The sequence below is a fragment of the Silurus meridionalis genome, chromosome 22 (genome assembly GCF_014805685.1).
Source record: "Silurus meridionalis isolate SWU-2019-XX chromosome 22, ASM1480568v1, whole genome shotgun sequence".
NCBI classification, from domain to species: Eukaryota; Metazoa; Chordata; class Actinopteri; order Siluriformes; family Siluridae; genus Silurus; species Silurus meridionalis.
The window spans coordinates 9,167,543-9,185,505 of NC_060905.1; the positions used below are offsets into that span (position 1 = coordinate 9,167,543).

The window sequence follows — 17,963 nt, forward strand, 5'->3', positions numbered from 1 at the left end:
TAAATGTTAGAGGTTTAAAGTATTGGCACCTTTTTTAGTGACTATTAACAAAAACATCCCTGTTAGTCCCTGTAAGGTTAAAAAACAGAATTGGGAAAATTTATAACCTGAAAGAGGACCTCCAAAAACAGGAAGTGATGTGTTAATGTTTATCAATTGTCACATTGAGTTCAGAAATCAGCAGCAGTGAAGCAGGTGAACATGTTTGCTGGAGAAGTATGTATGCCATTGTGCCAAGGGTTTCTAAAGAAAAGAAAAGATAAAATAGTAAGTGATAAATCTTTAAAGTTCATACAAATTATATAATGTTTTTAAAATAATTTCAATCATGAGGTGATCAAAACTTCATGACTACATCCTTTTCCTGATTATTTTAGAGGCTGAGATGGGCTACTTACTGGTTCAAACTTCATAACGCAACCCTTTTCTTCTACAATAGAAAACATGGGAACATTGTAAGTATTTGTGTCATATTTCAGCCGTGACACCTTCAGATGTTTTTGTATTGAAATCCAGCTTTTCTGTAGATATGTTCTCTTAATTTGTTACACATAACATTAAAAAGGTTTAACAATAATGGCATTATGTCTAGAAAACTGGTCCATTGTGTTCATTGTGCATTTTGAAAGCAGCTGGTTTCATTTCTGTTCACCTTCATTAGTGTCTTTTTCAACCAAAGAGCTTTGAAATGAGCAGATAGGCAAGAAAGTGAGGTTCAGAACACTGTAATGTTTAATTGTACATTAAAAATTTATTTGTGCATTTCATTTGTAATTGCATGTACCAATAAGCATATTCATTTGAATCACATCAAATATAAAATAATAATTAAACTCAAATACATGGTCATTACATACTTTAAAAATTTTTACAATTGGAAATCCAGAGTGACTGTACAATAACACAGAAAAGGGAAAGTAATAGTAAAAGTAGTAGGTAGTAGTTCTGCAAAAAAAAAAATACCCTAAATCATCAAGCACTTTTATAAAAATGTCTTATGTGACTCTGCTTGACCCACTATACGACAAAAGGTATGTTACGTAGTTTAAAAACTGGTGGTCATGTTAAAGTTCATAATTTGATTTGAAGATTTGTTTATTAATTTTTTTATTACTATTATCTGAATATTATTATTAGATTGTGTGTGATAATTTTGGCATACAATTTACAGTGTTATCCTGGTATCTATAGTGTAAAGTTCATTTTGGGCTTTACTTTAAACAGTGAGAATCAGTGCATTCCAATCTGGTGTTTGTTTGTTTGTTTATTTCCTCTCTGACAGACAGACCTCAGAGGAAAGTATTACCTTTCTGAAGTAAGTTGTGGCTTCAGATTCTAGATATCTTACTGTGTGGTCAAATGAATGATGGCTTTCACTGATAACCATAATTACCTGTGGTTTTAATCTGAGCTGTTAAAAATATTTTTTCCCCCCAACAGTCACATCCTCATTTAAATTGATCGCTGTGGCATCATTGTTTTGTGGTTGGTGTTTAACAGGTCGAGTCTGTGCGTGAACTAACACACACTAAGAAAAAGCACTATACTTTTGAGATCGCACTGAAAAACGGGAAGAGGAAAGTCCTGGTGAGTTCTCATCCTTCTCAGTACTACGTGTTTGAGGATGTGATCTATATTCATTTGCCAGCTTGTATAGAAACGCATTCTCCTATATGAGTTTATTGGAAAGTACCGTTTCAAAAAAGGGATCATTTTTTTATTTTTTCGATCTCTTTTTTCTTGTATAAGTCATCCGCTTAATGCAAACTGTGGGGAACTCAATTTTATATTTAAATGTTAAATTGGGTGTCCTGTTTAACTAAAGTGCATTATAATGAATAAAAAGTAACTAATATGTAAATGTAAATTTGTTAAGAACAAAACAAGGCAAAAAAGTGTCGCACTATTTGCTTTTGTTGCAGTTGGAAAAAGTTGCAACGCAACTATGAATCATAATGATTACATTTTTAGAAAACATATTAAATGTTCGACGCCAACAGCACTTCTGTTTAAAGCTGTCCACAAGTTTACCCATGAACTTTAAACATTCAAAAAAAGCCATGAGAAATGTCATACTACTCCCATTCATTTATTTTACTTACTTCCTGATCAATGATTTGACTTTGAAAGCATAAAAAAAGTTTAATATTTAGCCACTTGGTGCTTGGCTCATTTATTTCACTGTTTATTTCATTCATTAATATTTATTTATTATATTAATTTAATTAATGAGGGGTATTTACCAACAGGCTGCAGAAACAGCAGACCTCAGACAGCATTGGATGTGCCAGATTTTACAAGCAATGAACCATAATGTGTGTAACACCACTGAGCCGAACTCTAACTGGTAACACTGCCGTCAGATCGCCATTACACACTGATACCAATTTTTGCCAAGAGATAAATAAAAAATTAGAAAATGAATTATGTATGTGTTTATATGTGTACAGGCCCAAAAATATATTGTTTTTATTTAAAATGTAGTTATATAATGGGCTTAAAGTGCAGACTCTCTACTGTAATTTGACCATTTACATCAAAATTGGAAGAAGAGTTTAGGAATTACAGCTCCTTAATTTGTAGCTGCCTCATTTTTTCAAGGGGCCAAAAGTAATTGGACAATTGCCTCAAAAGCTATTTCATTGGCTGTATTGGCTGTTTCCTCATTAATCCATCATTAATTGAGCAGAAGGTCTGGAATTGATTTCAGGTGTGGCATTTCTGTTTGGCACCTGTTGCTTTGAATCCCAACATGCAGTCGAAAGAACTCTCAATGAAAGTGCAACAGACCATCATTACAATGAAAAAAAAAAGAAGAAATCCATCAGAGTGATAGCAGAAATGTTAGGAGTGGCCAAATCAAGAGTGTTTGGTACATTCTGAGGAAAAAAAAGAGCATACTGGTGAACACGGGAACTTAAAAAGGCCTGGACGTCCACGGAAGACAACAGTGGTGAATGATCGCAGGATACTTTCCATGGTGAAGAAAAACCCCTTCACAACATCCACCGAAGTGAAGAACACTCTGCAGGAAGTTGGTGTATCAGTATCTAAGTCTACCATAAAGAGAAGACCTCATGGGAGCAAATACAGAGAGTTCATCGCAAGGTGCAAACCATTAATCAGACTCAAAAAATAGAAAAGCCAGATAGGACTTTGCCAAAAAAACATCTAAAGAAGCCGACCCAGTATGAAACTAAGATTAACCTGTACCAGAATGATTGGAAAAAAGAAAGTATGGAGAAGACTTAAAATAGCTTATGAAATAAAGAACACTACATTCTCTGTAAAACATGGTGGAGGCAGTGTGATGGCATGAGCATGCATGGCTTCCAATGGCACTGGGTCACTAGTGTTTGTTGATGATGTGACAGAAGACATCAGGATATGCTTTCTGGACGGCGCTTCACAGTACAGATGGACAATGACCAAAAACATACTGCTAAAGCAACCCAGGAGTTTTTTTTAAAGCAAAGAAGTGGAATATTCTGCAATGGCCAAGTCAATCACCAGATCTCAACCCAATCGAGCATGCATTTTACTTGTTCAAGACAAAACTTAAGGCAGAAAGACCCACAGACAAGCAACAACTGAAGACAGCTGAAATAAAGGCCTAGCAAAGCACCACAAAAGAGGAAAACCAGCGTTTGGTGATGTCTGTGGGTTCAAGACTTTAGGCAATCATTGCCTCCAAAGGATTCTCAACAGAGTATTAAAAATTAACATTTTATTTACGGTAATGTTAATTTGTCCAATTACTTTTGAGCCCCTGAAGTGAGGTAACTCTGAAAGTCCTATTTAATTGCATCTCGGTTTCATTTCAAATCCGATGTAGTGGCATGCGTAGCCCAAATTATAAATATTGTGTCACTGTACAAATATTTCTGGGCCTAACTATATATAGTATCTCATAAAAGTGAGTACACCCCTCACATTTTAGTATATCTTCTAAATGGACAATACTATACAAATGAAACGTGGATACTTTAGAGTAGTCAGTGTGCAGCTTGTATAGCAGTAGAGATTTACTGTCCTCTTAAAATATAACATCCAGCCATTATTGTCAAAATAGCTGCCAACAAAGGTGAGTTCACCCTAAGTGAACATGTCAAGCACTGTCTTAATCCTAATAGCCATGGAATTCACCAGAGTTGCACAGGTTGCTGGGATCCTCTTCTACTCCTCCATAATAACATTACGGATCTGCTGGATGTTAGACACATGACACTTCTCCACCTTCTGCTTGGGAATGCCCCAGAGGTACTCAATAGGTTCAGGTCTGTAGTCTTGGCCACTACATCACCTTTACCTTAAACTTCCTCGACCTCATCTTGGTGGTGTGTTTTGGGATTGTGTTTGATTTTTCATGTTGGAATCTATGTTTCCCCTCAATGAACCGCATTTCCCCAGTACCAGCAACATTTATGCAGCCCCAGACCATGATGCTACCACCACTATTGACTGTATGCAAGACACAAATTTCTTGGTTCTCCTCACCAGGGCGTCACCAAACATGCTGGACACCACCTGAGCCAAACAAGTTTATCTTAGTCTCATCAGACCACTGGACATGGTTTCAGTAATTCATGCTTTTGAACAGGTTGTCTTCAGCAAACCATTTGAGGGCTTTCTATTGAGACAACTTCAGAAGAGGCTTTCTTCCTGGACAACGGCCATGCAAACTGATTTACAGTGTGTAGCGTATGGTCTGAGCACTGACAAACAGACCTTCCACTTTTGCAACCTCTAAATCAATGCTGCCAGCACTCACGTGTCTGTTTTTTAAAGCAGCTTCTGCACCTGACGCACAGCACAAGGACTCAACTTCTTTGATGGACCCTTGCAAGGCCTGTTCCAAATGAAACACTTTTTTGAAAACCTCTATATGCCACTGTACTGCAACTCAGTTTCAGGGTTTTACTGATCTTCTTATAGCCTTGGCCGTCTTTGTGGAGAGCAACAATTCTAATTCTCAAATCCTCCAGTGGTCAGTATGAGAGAGGTGTACTCAAAGCACCAAATTTAAACTGCTCTAATACAAGATACACAAATGTGTATGGTCCTGTCAAGCAGACAAAACCATAATAAATAGGACATGTGGCTTTGGCATGTTTAAATGACATAAAGCTGTTATCACTTAGAGTGACACTAAATCTACACTACTATACAAGCTGCACATTGACTTCTCTAAAATATAGATTAATTTCTATAGTTATTGTCCCTTGAAAATATACTAAAATGGTTGCTGAAATGTGAGAGGTGTACTCTTTTTCTCTTTCTGTCTCTGGATGGATGGATGGATGGATATAATGTATGTGTATGGACTTTATATGTACATGCAGGGAGCCTGGATTAGATCACGAGTGCAGATCTTGGTCAAGCTCATGCAGCGACTTACAGTCTCCTCACGACTCACGGCTGCCACCCAACATACAATCTGTTGCTGTAACACCAATCTCACCTATCTACGTTGATCTTAGTATGTTTTACTGAACTGTGTTTCTAATTTTGTAATCATTTTAATCCATTACAGTAGTTTAATGTATTCATGTAATTGACCTTTGAATGAAACTGATATATTCTTATTTTCTATTTTAATTATACAAAAAAAAAGGATGTTACTAATTTATTTCTATGACTTTATGACCTCAGGCATGCCCTATAACAGTCAGTTCCCAGAGGCTGATGTCAAACAGCAGGATGATGTGATTGAACCTGAGAACGATTATGATGTCCTGCCCGTTTGCAAACGTTTGTGCATTTGTTCTTTTTTTTAATTGCAAAAATTCAGTTTGCACACTTTCTGTTAATGTAAGTCAAAACTATTCTGAGCAGACAAGATATGTCTGATATTTGCTTCTTTCATTTTGCCCTGGAGACATGAGACTGTTACAAACAAGTCACAACCATTGCATAGCTAAACTGATATAAATGTAGAAAAAAAAATGTGGGAGACAAGCTTCCATTGTTCACTAGCATCTTTAGAGAGCAGATGTGTGTTTAAATTACATTTATTAGATAAACTAACAATAAACACACCATCTTAATAGTTTACTGTTGAAAATGTTTATACTGTTTGTAAGTAGTATCATGTATTTCCAGCCCTGGAGTATGAGGAAGTCATTTATGATACACCTCCATCAAACCGGCGAGCCAGTGAGCGAGAACATGGTACATGTCCACCTCATCTTTTACTCTCATCCTCTGCATATTTACTCACTTAATCATGCACTAGTATCACCTTCTCCCTCAATCATTTCATCACACAGTTTTTTCACTCAATTCACTGCCCCCTTATTTATTTTCTATCTTATCAATTAATTGTTCAACTTTCACTCACTGTTTGCTTTGATCTTTCCTATTTCAGACACAGCTGAAAGCATCTATGACATCCCAAAATTCGCATTCAAGAAGTCCATAAATGGTAATTGAAATGTATAATTTATTAGTCAGGAGGTGTATTATTATGTAATTACATGTGATTTGTGATTCCAGTTGGCTCTGCAGAAGCCTCCTGTGCTAAAGAACTACCTGAGATCACAGGTCTTCTCCAAGACATGGTGACCTGTTTGGGGGGAAACTCTGCAGACTGGGCCAGAGCAACTGCTCCAGGAGCCATCTGTCAACCTTAGCTACACTGTAAAGACATGCATTTAATGTAAAAGGTTTTCTTGGCTGATTCCTGTACACATTTGTATGTTAGTTGCTTATGTCCATATTTCAATGTCACAACACTGTGAAACATACTATGACCATTTTATATACAAGATTAGACAGAATTCATACTTGAATAAATGGTGTAATGAGCAATGAAAAAAAAAGGACTGGACAATAATTGAGTACACAATTAGAGAATCGGAAACCTGTGAAATTCAAAGAGGGTTTAGCTGAAAGCATTAACCATCTTCCGCATACTTTTTGGGAGAGTCGTGTTCATATTTAGTCACATGACACAGCTGAGGCACTTTTTTTTTTTTTTTTTTTTAGGAAAGAGTTTACCACCAAGCGTTCATCAGCATTGTTGTACTGTGTAAAAGATTCTCCTACAGTCCTACATTGTCTTAATTTCAATTTGGGGGGAAAAAACCTGCTCTTGAGTCTTGACACGGCTGAGGAGAAATCGTTCAGTGTAATAGTGTGGTGATGATTAAATGCCATTTAAATCAGTTTTACTCCATTTCTTTTAAGAGTCGATTGACTTTAGCTGTGCAGTTGTGCTTTTTATAGCCCAAATAAAAAAATAAATATTTCTACATTGATTAAAGAAGAAAACCAGGAAACAGTTACACACACCAAAAAGCATTGATTTGCTTTTTAAAGTTGTTTATGGGGTTGAATTTCTTTTATACATACATTACACAGTTTTCAAGTAGCTGGATGTTTTACCCACAAAAGAGACTAGCTCAAATTACAAATGTCAAACATTCAATTAGTCAATTTGGACAAAATCACTTAAGGATTTTAAATGTAGTGACACTATTCTACACATGTCCTTAGCTCTGGGAGACACATCCAGTACTTCTGTTCCTCAAAGAAAGCAGCAGAATTACAGATAAATATCAGGAAACACATTTACATAACAAAAGGAAACCATCTGGTTACTATTTTGAGCATATTTACAAAATAATGCACACCTGAACAGTACACTGTGACTACAAGTACATTGAGAAAATGCCCATGACAATATAGAACAGGAAAATTGATGAAATATCTGTAGCTAAAACATAAAAAGCAAAACAACAACAATAAGAACTAAAAGTTCTGATATAAAACAATGATTTAAAATACAGGATGGTGTTTACGAAGCGCTGAAATTGTCGCTGGATTGCAGGCTCTTTATTCTGAGGCTCCACAGAGAGCTGTGAGTCGATTCTGTGCAAGCAAATAAGAAACCGTTCGCTTTTTAGAATGTATGGATGGTTTACTGTGTAATAACTTCGATGAAAATAGATATACCTGCAGCTTCCTGATACTTTGAATTGCTTTCTCATCCAGCTGACTCAGATCAACAGAATTCATCTCGCTGGCCAGCAGCTGAATGCACTGAAAACAGACCAGCAGCTGTGATTACTTTCGGGCTTCATTATGAAATAAAACGACGTTCACAAAACCTCTCCGTTTTCCTTAAAGTGTGGTTTAACTTTACAGTGGGAAAACACTAACCTCTCCATTGCCCAGAGGAACATTGATGACAATATCTTCAGTTCCTCCAGCGATGGGAGAGCCATTCACAGAGATGCTGTACACCTTCTCTCTGTGACGAGGAACTCGTATTGCTGGGGTCTTTGGCAACCTGGAAAGAGAGAATACGAGACGTTATTCGAACCTGCCATTTTAAAATAATAAAAAATGTTAGTACACCAGTTATTTGTATACAATTTATTTTACATTGTACATGTCTTTATACAACAGAGCAATCGAACAACTGCATTATTTTGGAATAGAAGATATGAAACCAAACAATGGTACTTAGTAAATCTATTATGATAATCTCTGGTCTGGACGCTTGTTTGTGTTTGGCTTCACCACATTTAGCAGACAAAATATAAAGCGCAACCCACAATGATTTCATTTTTACAATTGCAGCACCTGAAATTCAGCAGGCTCATGAGCCCAGCAGTTTCAGATTGCTGGCATTTCAGAAGTCCAGTGTTTTATACTCTTATCCCCTTCCCTAGACCACTGAATGGGGTACTGCATATGCTGGAAATGGAGCTTTGTGAACAATAGGAATCATTCAAATATAACTCACCTATCATACCAAAAAAAAAAAAAAAAAAAAAAAAAAAGGATTGTGCTCTGTAGTACTGTAATTTTTGTCTATTTAATCCCAGAGTATTAATAACAAACAAAAAAAACAATTTTGATTAAACATTAGGCATAATAGGCAGTTTCCATCCCAAGAGACAGAAAATCTCATAAAATTACCTGGAGTCAAATCTGGGTGTGACGAGTGGAGTTGGACCCATGATGGAAGAGTCTAGGAAACTTCTGGCAGGGGTAACCATGGGCTTCCTGGTGGATCTATATACACACACAAGACCAAATAAATATTTTATGAATGAAATGAATCGAGAAAATTGAACAATACAGACTCACTCACTGAGTGATTAAACTCATCCTTAATTCTGATGTTCTACTGAATGGGAAGCTCCTGATTAGTGTCTGCTTGATGTTATGTATTGTGTTAAATCCCATGATTGACTAATTGGAAAGTAAATACTTTGCAGGTATATAGGTTTTCCTATGCAAGTGTGCAGTGAGCGCATATATAAATAAAGAAACATTACTTACTTTCTAATAGTGCCATTCTGCTTGCTTACAGAGAGGGCTCTAGCCTTCTTGGTAGTTGATGGTGCTTTCTTTGGTCTTCCCTGTTGCAAGCAGCAAAACATCAGAATCAACAAGGGCAAAATTAATTGCAGTTATAATATACTGCAATTGCACCCAACTGTTTCTGCTCTGACCTTTTTGGTTGTAGACTTCGGGACCGAATTCTCTTCATCCTCAGGCTTTACACTGGACTTTGAATCTACATGAATATTGGCAAAACCCATATGATATGATTGATAAAAGAGAATACAAAGAGCGAAAACAAAAAGGGTAAGCGAGGAAAATTAAAATCACCATTGGAAGACTTGAGGGGAATTGTATGATCTTGAGCGATGGTGAGCTCCACCTGAGCAGCTTCCTCCTTTTGCTGAATTGGACAAATTAAAAGATTCAGACAAAAATTACAGTATTTAATCTTTTTGGCCATGGGCCCCGTTTTTAAAGCTCAAAATTCTCATGACCCATGCACTGCTTTGGTAAATATAATGTGCATATACCTGTAACACACACACACACACACACACACACACACACACACACAGACTACTATTATTTATTTAGCATCATCATCATCATAATCAGTTAGCAGGTATTATTAGTATAACTTGTGCAATATTTCATTATTTCTGATAATCATGTTTGCACTAAGTCCCACTGCACCTATATTTCATTGTACATATGTCATATTTTAGTGCAATTATCTTTTGTTTTTTCTCTTATTTATGCTGGTCTCTGAGAGCTACTAAACTAATTGCATTGTATACACTACAATGACAAAGTCTCTATGTCCAAGCATAAATGTAAAACACATTACACCCCTATAATCACATACAGTTCATTAATCAACGTTAAACAACATGCCATTGTGGTTAAGAATCTGAAACTACACAAAGCAGACTTACCTTGGATTCATCCACAGGAGTTTCTGGCTTTTCAGATCCTAATGAGCAGATGTAGGAAAGATTTTGATTACTCATGAAACACACTGTAGTACAATCAGTGAAATGAATGAGAAAGCAGGTGGTGAAAAATACAGTAGGGCATGAGATACATACCACAATACTGAATCCAGTTCATATGCCGCACTGCCATTGGAAGCTTGATCAGAGTCATGTTGTACAGGTTGTCTGCATCTTTAAGAAGGTGGTTGGTCTTCTCATGCAACCTCTTAATGATTGTATTTACTAAAAAAAAAAAAAAAAAATGTTTTTAAATAAATGAAAAGTTGTATACGACACCAATATCAAATGCTCAACAAATGTAGATAGATACTTGGGCTCACAAACCCCATCACCACCAAGCTGCCAGTGTTGGGCCTTTAGCAAAAACCTTAACCCTCTGGGCACAGTATCATGACTGACCCTGTGCTCTGAACTAGTCCTAATGTGCTGATATGCAAAGAAAGCATTTCACAGCTATGTAATGTACATGTGATAATTAAGGCATGTCTCAGTGATGAGTACTCTGGAATCAAGAGTGAATTGTGTGTTGAATTTTAAGCACTTTTAATTATTTTGTACACACAGTGTACATGCTAATAATGAGAGAATATTTTAAATAAAAGAAGTCTGTAATGAGATAGTGGACACATGGCATGTGCGGTTAAACACAATGATCCCATTAGAAATACAGTGTGTGATCATATAAATCACACACCTTCATCATCAAAATCGAGCAGAAAAGCTTCCAGTTTGGGCATCTTGCTGTTCTTTTTGTTCTTGGCATTAGTGGTTCTTTTTCTGGGCGCCATGTTGATCCTGCTGGAAAAACAACACAGAAAATCTGATTACAAACTAAACATGTGCTGGTTGTTGTTGTTATTGCTGCTGCTTATTAGATAGTACTCGCTACTATTTTCGCCTCAAGCACCCCAGTTTAATGTGAATATTGCATAAAACAAGCTCCAAACCAAATCTGACTAATGATCAGTCGAACGTTACTGTGATTAGCCGCATCAGCTTGGTCCTGTTCAGACTACAGGAAAATGCATCTCCATTTTCAACAACATAAACAATAAATTAATACAGATCGTCCTTAGATCCTATAACGCCTTTCACACAATGTAATTGATTTTCCTTTTACCTGTTGAAGATAATGTACTTTTTACTTCGGTTTTCTGCCGCTTCCCGACCTACTCCAGCAGTTGGCAAAAATCTATTCAAATTTACTGGTTGAAATATACCAGCCAATGAGCAGCCGGCGTACTGTGTTACGTCACTCATACGGGTCTTTGCCGTCTGTTAAAAAAGATTCGACTCTTCGAGAGTCGAACCCAAAGTTAACGCAATACGAAGCAACATTGTTGTAAAAGCTATAACGCAACACTGATTTATCTGAAACGCCGCTGTTTGAAATCTTTACAAAAACAATATTTTCGTTTCAAGTTTGTTTTTGACTACATTAAAATGTATTGTCTCAAATTGACTCAGAATCGACCAAAACATTTTAGGAATCGATCAGCTGATTCAGACGCTAATTAAAGGCGACAGAACACATAGACCAATCACGGCAGAGCTTATTGCAAGACCGTGTAGATGGCGCGTTTGGATTGGTTATCTTGTGGCATCGGCGCAAAAACCGGAAATACTACACTGGCACACGCGTACTGAAGCGAAATCGTTATCTAAAGGTGTCAAGTTTGAGATATTCCGTTATTTATTTATTTATTTATTTATATAACGTAGCTCGTTTGTTCCCGTGTAACTGTGATAATCGTGTCCGTAAGGCAATAATGGTGATCAGGATGTAATCTGTGTGATCACTTATTAGTTTGGGCTGAAAGTGTGATCATGTCTCAGCCAGCGGTTTTAAAGTTGCACCAAGAACTCAGAAAGTGTTTTCAGAATATAAAAGAGAATCAGACTGTTTGGAGGGGAGTGCTTGATGAGTGTTCATCTTTGGTGAGCTCTTTGGGGAACCTGGCAGAACAGCTGAGGGCGCTGAAGCGCACTGAAATAGAAAAAACTCCACTCGGGACTTTTCCAAACCTCCCTGAGCTCCTTCAGTACAAACTCCTGAATGCTATAGACACAGTCCTGAACCAATTAAGGGAGAAAGTGTGAGTTGCATTTTTTTAAAAACCTAGAAAATAAAATCATTATTTTCTGTACTCACCATGAAACCTTGGTTTGCCGTTTTTTTACAGAAATGCTTTTGGATCAGTGCGAGATTCAGTCATTAAGCATGTGTGTGCAGTTTTCAAGATGTATGAGCAAAACTCTGACTCCCTTCCAATTAGCACATGTGTGGCCAGATGTGCTCTTTCGCCATCTATCTCAGACATGCTGGAGTGGCTACAGGACACGGAACGCTACTATCGGATACAGTATCCCAGATCTGACACTTTTTTTTGTATTTTCGTTAACGTCTCTTAGGATGTCACCAGCTCTCATTGAAAATGAATGATCTCCAGTCTCTTTGTTGCTGCCAGCCAGTTGGATGTAACAGGATAGTGGTTACCTAAACATACCACTGAAGCCCTGTCAGTCATATGGCTTGGGATGTGATTTGGTACTGTAAATGAATATCTGATAAACCCAAAACAGATTATTAATAATATTTACTTAGATTTAATATATTCCTAGAATGAAAAATTAAGAGAAAAAAAAAATTGGTTCCAAAAAAGAACTGGTGCAGCATATTCAAGCATTTACAGATGTGGTAATTATGTAGAAATTAGGATAGTCTGATTGAAATAGAGGATTGAATTTCTCCAAATATTTCCAGAAGATACATAAAATATGCTGTGCGATGTTGCAGACTGCATATTTTGAAAGGGATTGGGTTGGGCATTTAATGATGTACTAGGAATGAGGCCTGCATGATGGTCCTTAGCTTTGTATTCAGATACATGCAAAGAAAGAACCTTTTACAGATACTGAAGCCTGATGATCTTACACTTCTAGAAAGTGCACCAAAGAGATGGCTATCTTTAGCTTCACCTGACGGCGAGGAACGAATTTCAGGTAATTGGTCCTTATCGAATGGGCACTAAACCATGTTTTTTTTTTTTTTTGGTTCAGAGTTAATTATTTTGGTTCAGTTATTTTTCACATGAATGTATATAATGGGCTCTTTTAATGCTTATCATGATTATTATTATGCATTTCTTATTCTTCTCACTGTTTTGTTGTTTTAGATGCACTCTGTCAAGTGTCCTTCTTCCTGGAATCGGATTAAGCAATTGTGTGTTGATTTTACCTCATAATGTTCTGACTGGAAAAAATGTATTCCATGGTGACTGAGCTATAATTACCGGAGAGAAACTCCGTAACCTAAGTTGTGACGTATAAAATCTTCTCATGTTACAACCACTGCATGAACTTGCTTTTGGTAGTTTACAGGAGGAATTCCCAACAGCAGCATCACTATCAAGTCTGTTTTAATGGACTTACACAGGATCATTTTTTTTGTGGATTTCTACAGCTGTAGAAAAAATGTATGCTGCAGATGTCTAAAAGGTTCATTAAAGCAGTTCCTGTTTTTATTCTTAAAAAAATAAATTGACGTATCTTTCTTATGTTTATATCACGTGTGACGTGTTCAGGAATCAGAGAAAAAGTGCACTTAAGTTCATAATGTTTAAAGCAATTTAATTTTCTTTTAGAAGCACACATTTCACATAAACACTGAAATCATTTTAAAAATTTTAAATGTGCAGAAGTTTCTTGAGAAAAAAAAGTAGGTATCTTGCTTTAGAAAAATCAACAGACTAATGAACGTTTCCACAATCGATAAATAAGAAAAAAAATACTTTGAAATACTTTAGCACAGTTATCATGGTACACCCACATAACATCATAGTAGTGAAAAGTAGAAAAACAGTACAAATATTTAAAGCTACATTTAAAATAACACAACACTACAGAGCCATTATTCAGCTGTCTCATCAATCTGAAAGCTTTCACTATGTGCATTTTAAATAACAACCTGTTGTAACCCACTATAATCACTATTCAAGTCTTATGAAAATGCTATTGCTTGCCTTCAACCTTAGACATACTCCTTAAGAGGCAAACTGTTGGTAGAGATGGGTTTTGGGGGATCCAATACAGACGATCTGGAGTTAGCAAAGCTGCGGCCCATATAGCCACGTCTGTAGTGTCCTTTCTCGATGTAGGTGCAGGAGGTGCTCAGCACAATGCCGCTGATGATGAGAATGACAGCAGCTGCCCAGCCCAAATAGATGGCCTGGCCCAATTCTCGTTTTTTCTGGATGGGAACATTGGGGTTATAGAAGTCCTGAACCACTGTGTTGGCTGTCCAGGACACGGGGATGAGTACACACAGGCCTGTTAGGATGAAGAGCACCCCGCCGGAAAGCGCTATGCCAGCCTTGGCATGGCGATCATCCCCGGCGCAAGTGGTGCACTTCATTCCGCAACAGGACACCGTGCAGGACAGCCAGCCCAGAAAGATGGCCACGCACATGAGTGCACGGGCTGCCTGGATGTCTGGTGGCAGCGCCAACAACGAGTCATAAGTCTTGCATTGCATATGCCCAGTGGTCTGATAGATGCAGTTCATCCAGATGCCTTGCCAAACGATTTCCGAAGTAAGAATGTTGGGCCCAATGAAGGCCGTGACCTTCCACTGGGGCAACGCAGTCACAGCAATAGCCATCACCCAGCCGGTAACAGCGCAGGTGAAGCTGATCAGCTGCATACCTGTATTCACCATGATGCTACTGTCTCTGTACCACCCGTCTGGCCAAAGCCGGGACGACACTTTTTCTTCTGCTGCAAGTCCGGTTAGGGTTACTTCTCGGATTCCTCTTCACACCCTCCTCAAACTGCTCGTCAGTTTATGATTTCTGCTTACCTCCTTTCTTGAAGATTTCAGATAATTTAAAACCTCACAAAGCAATTTTTCATATGCTTTCGTCCAGAGCCTTTTTTGTAGTGTTCTCCTTCAGTTCGTCACCATGCCAACTTTCTCCCTCTTTCTTTGAAGCAATGAATAATTAAAAAAACAGACCGGTGCTATTGTTTCTCACAAGTCAGATGTAGAGAACCCAATCAATGACGTGCCTGGAGAACCAGTTTTTTTTTTTATAACCAGGTTCTTTTCCACCTTGCATATAATACACAAAAAAAGATCCAGCTTGTCACGGAACAATATTGCTCTCCTGGTGTGGTGTTGCCTTACTCAGATGGATCAGGTAGATTTCATTTGATACCACAGGTAACTACGATTGAAGATGGATTTCATCCAAGTGACCATCTAATCTCTTCAAAAGCAGAAAATGATGAGTGACGTCAGTATTAAGTAAAAACAGCGTCCACAAATTATCTCCGAAGGATCTTCCTCTTTGGTAGAAAATGTTGTAAATGCAGCTAATAAAGTCTGGATACAGCTCACATGTGCAGGTGTGGAGAACCGGATGTGTCTTTTTCCAGTCTCCCTGGATCCCAGGATCCTTTTGTGTGCTGAAGATTATTGTCAGTAGCAGCTGGAATACACAGTCAGGACACTGAGCCTCAGGCCACTTGAGGACAGACAAAGACTGGAAGCTACGCCTCTGAACAATAAAATAGAGCTGATCTAATTGCCTGTCAGTCAGAGATGTGAACGTCTACTGAAGTGTTCAGTATGACAGTTCTGTCACCTCCAGATAACAGAAAGCACTGGCATACTATCCTGTCCTTGAACAAATGTGCGTGCGGATGCAGGCAGAGGCACTGAAAGAGGAGAGGGAGGGAAAGCGCCTGATCTCTAAATGGATCAATTAACACAATCGCAATCTAGGAGCCATAAAAATAAAATGAAATATTAATGTTAATTAATGTTATTTATAAAAATCCATACATTTCTTAGAATTGATGTTGCTAATTTTTTTATTTATTTCATTTCTTTTATGTTCTCATAAACTTACATTTATGAGGATATAAAACAAACAGGATAAAAATCTCTAGGAACATTTTAGTAGAGACTTGTGCATTGTAGTGCAATACTTTTATCTGTCATTAATTTTTTAAGTGCAAAAAAAGTTCCAATAACTTTACAATTGATAATGAACTTATCTGTAACATGCAAATCTGTCAAAGAAAGCAGTTTTATACCATAAATATGTATTTTTCTTGTTGTTGCCACTAAAGCCAAGCAAGTGTTTTGTTTTTCTTTCCCCAACTCTTTGGTATGCTCTCAGTTTTCTACATGTAAATATCAGTGTCTTGGTTAATGAATTAAATATCAAGGATACAAGATCCCTGGTTCAAGTTTCCTTTTTTTATGCAGACCCCCTCTCCTTGGCAACAGTGACCATGACAACAAGACAGGAATTGAAATTAGCAGGGAGGATCAGGTGCAAATGGTGGAAACACAAAAGACAGCAAGGACAGAGCAGTGGCGGGATGGTGGGAGACCTCTTACACGTGGTTCTTTTAAGAATTCACACACATGGTATACAAACAGAGAAATTGGGATTATTTAATCTGATCAATCACCTGCAACAAAAAGAAAAATTACAAGAAATTTGAATTTAATTAATGATCCAGCAACCTTTCTAAAAATATCAAATGGGGTAACAATTTTTCCATGAACCATGAAATTTGTAATTTTTGTTATTCATGAATTGCTAGGTTGCTTAGACATGATGTCCTTACTAAAAAGAGATGTCCAGCAGATAGGTACTGCCATTAGATTAGTATTAATTGTGCATTTTGTACCACTTTAGCGTTTATATTTTTAACTAATGATCCATTTAATGCTAATTGTGTCTTTACACATGACTCAGTTATGTTTACCAACAGGTTGTTGTAAATTTAGCTACAACCCATATCCACTGTGGAGAAAATAATTATTTGATCCCCTGCTGATTTTGTAAATTTACTCCCTTACAAAGAAATGAACAGTCTGTAATTTTTTATGGCAGGGTTATTTTAACAGAGAGAGATAGAAAAAATAAATAAATAATAAAAAACCATTAAAGAAAGGTTATAAATTAATTCTTATTTGATCCGGTAATAAATTAGCAAGAATTCTGACTCCCACAGACTCAAATTGTCCTGTCCCTTTAGAAAATACTCCTAATATCAACTCGTTATGTATATAAAAGACACCTGTCACAGAATCAACCTCTTTTATTTAAACCTCTCCACCACTATAGGAAAGACCAAAAAGCTGTCAAAGGATGTCAGAGACAAGAATGTAGACCTGCACAAGGCTGGAATGGGCTACAAGACCATCAGATTTTTGCTTTGGCTGTATGTTTTGTGTTATCGTCATGCTGGAAAACCCGTCCACGACCCATGTTCTGGCTGAGGCCAGGAGGTTTTCATCCAAGATTTTAGAGTGCATGGTCCCATTGATGTGGTAAAGTCTTCCTGTACTCTTAGCAGAGAAACAGCCCTGAAGCAAAATGTTTCCTCCTCCATGTTTGACAGTGAGGATGGTGTTCTTGGAGTCATAGTCATCATTTCTCTGCCTCAAACTCAGTGAGTCGAATTGATGCCTAAGAGCTCAATTTTGGTCTGATCACATCACATTCTCCCAAGCCTTCTCTGAATCATTCAGGTGTTCATTGGCAAACTTCAGACAGACCTATTTATGTGCATTTTTGAGCAAAGAGACCCTGGTGTGTTACCAATGGTCTTCTTGGTGACTGTGGTCCCAGCTGCCTTGAGAACATT

General features: G+C 37.4%; 4 protein-coding genes across 5 annotated transcripts; 2 read left to right on the forward strand and 2 right to left on the reverse strand.

Moving 5' to 3' along the window:
• Nucleotides 1-16: 16 nt before the first annotated feature.
• On the forward strand, nucleotides 17-7,166 carry LOC124376398. The gene is made up of 10 exons (XM_046835460.1): nucleotides 17-267; nucleotides 378-455; nucleotides 1,283-1,315; nucleotides 1,501-1,587; nucleotides 2,250-2,347; nucleotides 5,343-5,479; nucleotides 5,653-5,751; nucleotides 6,103-6,171; nucleotides 6,368-6,424; nucleotides 6,496-7,166. The coding sequence occupies exons 1-10, from the start codon at nucleotides 202-204 to the stop codon at nucleotides 6,630-6,632; spliced, it is 861 nt and encodes a 286-aa protein (XP_046691416.1). The 5' UTR covers nucleotides 17-201; the 3' UTR covers nucleotides 6,633-7,166.
• Nucleotides 7,167-7,306: 140 nt separating this feature from the next.
• On the reverse strand, nucleotides 7,307-11,570 carry cdca8 (cell division cycle associated 8). Of its 2 annotated transcripts, none has more exons than XM_046835459.1 (11): nucleotides 11,416-11,570; nucleotides 10,990-11,090; nucleotides 10,389-10,517; nucleotides 10,236-10,273; nucleotides 9,628-9,700; nucleotides 9,468-9,532; nucleotides 9,295-9,374; nucleotides 8,929-9,024; nucleotides 8,164-8,293; nucleotides 7,957-8,043; nucleotides 7,307-7,872 (listed from the first exon to the last, which is right to left on the reverse strand). In XM_046835459.1, the coding sequence occupies exons 1-11, from the start codon at nucleotides 11,553-11,555 to the stop codon at nucleotides 7,837-7,839; spliced, it is 975 nt and encodes a 324-aa protein (XP_046691415.1). In that variant the 5' UTR covers nucleotides 11,556-11,570; the 3' UTR covers nucleotides 7,307-7,836. The 2 variants fall into 2 exon arrangements, with proteins under 2 accessions (XP_046691415.1, XP_046691414.1); XM_046835458.1 differs by having other exon boundaries at nucleotides 10,990-11,093.
• A 151-nt stretch (nucleotides 11,571-11,721) lies between these two features.
• Nucleotides 11,722-13,852, forward strand: c19h1orf109 (c19h1orf109 homolog (H. sapiens)). Its single transcript, XM_046835462.1, has 4 exons — nucleotides 11,722-12,391; nucleotides 12,479-12,658; nucleotides 13,180-13,298; nucleotides 13,472-13,852. Exons 1-4 carry the CDS (start codon nucleotides 12,123-12,125, stop codon nucleotides 13,510-13,512), a joined length of 609 nt encoding a protein of 202 aa, XP_046691418.1. The 5' UTR covers nucleotides 11,722-12,122; the 3' UTR covers nucleotides 13,513-13,852.
• A 149-nt stretch (nucleotides 13,853-14,001) lies between these two features.
• cldn35 (claudin 35) lies at nucleotides 14,002-16,451 on the reverse strand. The gene has a single exon (XM_046835461.1). The coding sequence runs from the start codon at nucleotides 15,010-15,012 to the stop codon at nucleotides 14,326-14,328; it is 687 nt and encodes a 228-aa protein (XP_046691417.1). The 5' UTR covers nucleotides 15,013-16,451; the 3' UTR covers nucleotides 14,002-14,325.
• Nucleotides 16,452-17,963: the final 1,512 nt, after the last annotated feature.

Coding starts and splice junctions, on each gene's coding strand:
- cdca8 (XM_046835458.1), bottom strand. CDS start 11,555: ATGAGTGACGTAACACAGTACGCCGGCTGCTCATTGGCTGGTATATTT. Junction 9,025..9,294: donor CAGAATGGCACTATTAGAAA/GTAAGTAATGTT, acceptor GTGTGTATATAG/ATCCACCAGGAAGCCCATGG. Junction 7,873..7,956: donor AAAGTATCAGGAAGCTGCAG/GTATATCTATTT, acceptor TTGCTTGCACAG/AATCGACTCACAGCTCTCTG.
- c19h1orf109 (XM_046835462.1), top strand. CDS start 12,123: ATGTCTCAGCCAGCGGTTTTAAAGTTGCACCAAGAACTCAGAAAGTGT. Junction 12,659..13,179: donor GAACGCTACTATCGGATACA/GTATCCCAGATC, acceptor CTTTGTATTCAG/ATACATGCAAAGAAAGAACC. Junction 13,299..13,471: donor CGGCGAGGAACGAATTTCAG/GTAATTGGTCCT, acceptor TTGTTGTTTTAG/ATGCACTCTGTCAAGTGTCC.
- LOC124376398 (XM_046835460.1), top strand. CDS start 202: ATGTTTGCTGGAGAAGTATGTATGCCATTGTGCCAAGGGTTTCTAAAG. Junction 2,348..5,342: donor ACTGAGCCGAACTCTAACTG/GTAACACTGCCG, acceptor ATGTACATGCAG/GGAGCCTGGATTAGATCACG. Junction 5,480..5,652: donor ACCTATCTACGTTGATCTTA/GTATGTTTTACT, acceptor TTATGACCTCAG/GCATGCCCTATAACAGTCAG.
- cldn35 (XM_046835461.1), bottom strand. CDS start 15,012: ATGGTGAATACAGGTATGCAGCTGATCAGCTTCACCTGCGCTGTTACC.